General features: G+C 43.4%; 1 protein-coding gene across 1 annotated transcript; it reads right to left on the minus strand.

The window, feature by feature from the left end:
• Positions 1–755: 755 nt before the first annotated feature.
• Positions 756–2,706, minus strand: LOC141343656 (zona pellucida sperm-binding protein 4-like). The gene is made up of 8 exons (XM_073848236.1): positions 2,197–2,706; positions 1,934–2,121; positions 1,763–1,860; positions 1,535–1,692; positions 1,274–1,466; positions 1,054–1,201; positions 905–977; positions 756–829 (listed from the first exon to the last, which is right to left on the minus strand). The coding sequence occupies exons 1-8, from the start codon at positions 2,552–2,554 to the stop codon at positions 756–758; spliced, it is 1,290 nt and encodes a 429-aa protein (XP_073704337.1). The 5' UTR covers positions 2,555–2,706.
• Between the last annotated feature and the right edge of the window lie 282 nt (positions 2,707–2,988).

The raw sequence follows: 2,988 nt of genomic DNA on the forward strand, positions 1-2,988 counted from the left end.
AGAGTTCCATAAATACATCCTGGGAAAGACAGGAGTGCTGGCAGCAGTGAAAAGCTCTGCAAAATATGCTGATGTCGAGCCTCCACAACCTCGGTAGGCTATATAGCTCAAGTGTGAATTTAAAGTTATATTGTTTCTATTAATTTATCTAATTCATCTAGGCTATATGCACAAAGACAACACGACCTTTGTCCCCTTTTTGCTTTATAGAGTAGATGAAGAGAGCGCAAGTTGCAGCAGCCGTTAGGACAGTTGAAAGTGCAAGTAGAAGTCGCGTGAAGAAGTCAGACCGGTCGAGGGCGAGGCACCGTGTTCAAAATAATACTTCTATAGCCTACGTATTAGGCTATATCAATTTATATGCATATGTAAAGGTTAATAATATGATTTGTTCATTAACTTCAGTTTGAATTTATAAAAATGCCTAACGTTACTTCTATATTATATGTAGGCTACATAATAAAAACATGAAATTCATCTTTATTCTTCATCATCACACCCCCCATCCCAAATTTCAACCAATCTCATCTGGTCACCCTAACTGAACCAGATCTTAAGGGAAGGGTGTCTAGAAGACCTTTTGAGAACAAATTTTGGGAACCAAAACATGTCCAATGGTTGACGCACCAAACGACAGAAGGTAGATGGAGTCACAATTGATCTTAACATAGCAATAAACGAGCAACTTTAGGTAGCTTGGCATGAAACACTGAGCCAGTGTAAGGTTCTACATGGTTTATTAAAAGACAAGTCAATCATACAACCAATCTCACTTCTCCACTCGAAACAGTTTGTCCAATAGTGGAGGTCCTCACAGCAACATCTCTCCCTAAAAAGGAGAAAAAGTAGTGAGAAAGGCCACGAAGTCACAAATCAAGTGGAAATAGTTACTGCGTGCACTTACTCTTCCTGCCACAGCTTTGCTCACAGGAGCCAGAAGAGGGATGGCACACCGCTGTACTGCAATGGATGAAGATCTGAAAGAGAAAAGGGTTAAGCCATAGAATCCATTAAAGAGTAATATTAGGGGTTCAGGAAGAGCTGAGAGCATACGGTTTCCTGCAGAGGAGCCAGTGATGCTGGATCAACAAACGTGAACATCTTGACAACGAAGCGCTTGTAGTGGGTTGGGAACTGAAGACCAGACGCTCTAGTCAGTGGAACCAGTGCGGTCAGGTAACGGTCATCATAGTAAGGGCATCTGAAGAGGAAAGAGGCAGTTAGAGAGTTCCTCACAGCAGACTAGCTGGATAAAGACTGTCGGTAGACTCACCCATCAATCAGAAGATCCCACTGGGGTAGACTGAGTGGACTGGGGGTTGATGTCGCCCAACAACGTCCCAGCATCAGGACAAGGTTGGGGTCAGTCCTCTCCAGAATGCGCACCTCAACATACACAGGCTCTCGCAGGACTTTCGTGACGGGATAATCAGCAGCACCGTAGTAGGACGTGTAGGCCTCATCCCCTGAAGAACACTGGGGTTTAACCACAGTCCACTGCAACCTGGACTTTAAGACTGAAGACAAGTCTTACCTTCTGCGCAACCTTTGGTGACACATTGGCCATTGGCCAGTCTAAGCTCCACTCTGAGAGGTCCAGGAGCAGCTACTGGTGGAGGTGCAGGAACACTGTTGACCTCCACAACCAGAGCTTCCACAGCAGTACCAGAGTACCTACACTGGAAGAGAAGCCTGGACAACAAACGGTCAACTTGTAGAGTTTGTCAGATGGTGCTTAAGATAAAGGGTATGAGTCACCTACTCAAAATGGCTGTCTCTCGTGATGGAACCAAACGGACCAACGCCTACTTCATACGAGGAGGTCATTCTGTTTTCATACACCACATATCCACTGTCCTCCTGCAAATATGAACACTGTTGGCATCCAGCCCATCATAAGCCATGCAGAATAAAGCCAGAAGCATCTCCTCACCATCATGCTCGTGCCACATGCGGTGACAGGGAACTGGTATATAGCAAAGAAAGGTGTAGAGTCCACAGGAGCGCAAGGTGGTTCACTTCCACCCACTAGACGGACCGAATCCAGACTCAGTCGAGGCAGCGTAACATCTCTAGCCACCACTACCACAAACTGACCATCTCTAATACACTGGACAGTCACTGGAATGACATACAAGAGTAGATTAATGTGGGTAACAAACATTAACCAAATTTCATCAGATTCGAAACTCTTACCTGCTTTCCCATAGTAACACTGTTGTCCGTTAAAGCAGCAGTTGATAGCCTCACACTCAGCACCACTGATACCAGGTTGTCCACATTGGATCTGCTCATAATCAGCTACAGCACATTTGTCAACAGGCTCGGCCTTCACTGGCTGCTGAAGCTGAAACTTCTGAGGAACCTGCTGAGCAGATTGTTGTTGAGCTGACTGTTTAAACCGATGGTCAGACGGCTGGAACATCAGAGCTTGAGGATTCTGAGCTGGAAAACCCATTTGAGGAAGAGCACTGCAAAAAGAACAAGCCAAAACACATAGTGTTTGGAAATAACATAAATGCCACTTTCCTGCCATTACTAAACAACTGAGCATAGTTTCAGGAGGCCTTGGACTGCTATTTATACTCTGCAAATGAATAGTCGTTATCAACCACACCCCCTTTAATCAAGAACCATTACAGCTGCTCTGACTAATTAACTTTAACTTCACATTTGATTGGATGTTCTTGAACAACAGTGGCTGCATCTTACTTAGTATTTTTGTCTTGATTCTAGTGAAAATTTCTACAAATTCCTAAGTTAAGATGCATTTAAAATGCATCTTGATTTAAAAATATTTTACTTACCCCATTGCCAGATAATTTTAACTGTTTCCAGGGAGAAAAAACTAAATTAAGTGCATTTTGCAAAAAACAAGATTAAATATCTTAAATACATTTTACGGGCAAAAACGCAGTTTTTTCATGCAGCTGTGAAGTTTGAGATTTAGGCCTTTGTGTTTTTTCAGAAAACAGCCAAACATCACTG

Source organism: Garra rufa, chromosome 10 (genome assembly GCF_049309525.1).
Source record: "Garra rufa chromosome 10, GarRuf1.0, whole genome shotgun sequence".
NCBI lineage: Eukaryota > Metazoa > Chordata > Actinopteri > Cypriniformes > Cyprinidae > Garra > Garra rufa.

Excerpts from the sequence above, each read along its gene's own strand:
- LOC141343656 (XM_073848236.1), bottom strand. The coding sequence starts at position 2,554 with ATGCTCAGTTGTTTAGTAATGGCAGGAAAGTGGCATTTATGTTATTTC. Across the intron at positions 2,122-2,196 it reads GTGTTACTATGGGAAAGCAG|TGACTGTCCAGTGTATTAGA; the intron begins GTAAGAGTTTCG and ends ATGTCATTCCAG. Across the intron at positions 1,467-1,534 it reads CACCAAAGGTTGCGCAGAAG|GGGATGAGGCCTACACGTCC; the intron begins GTAAGACTTGTC and ends AGTGTTCTTCAG.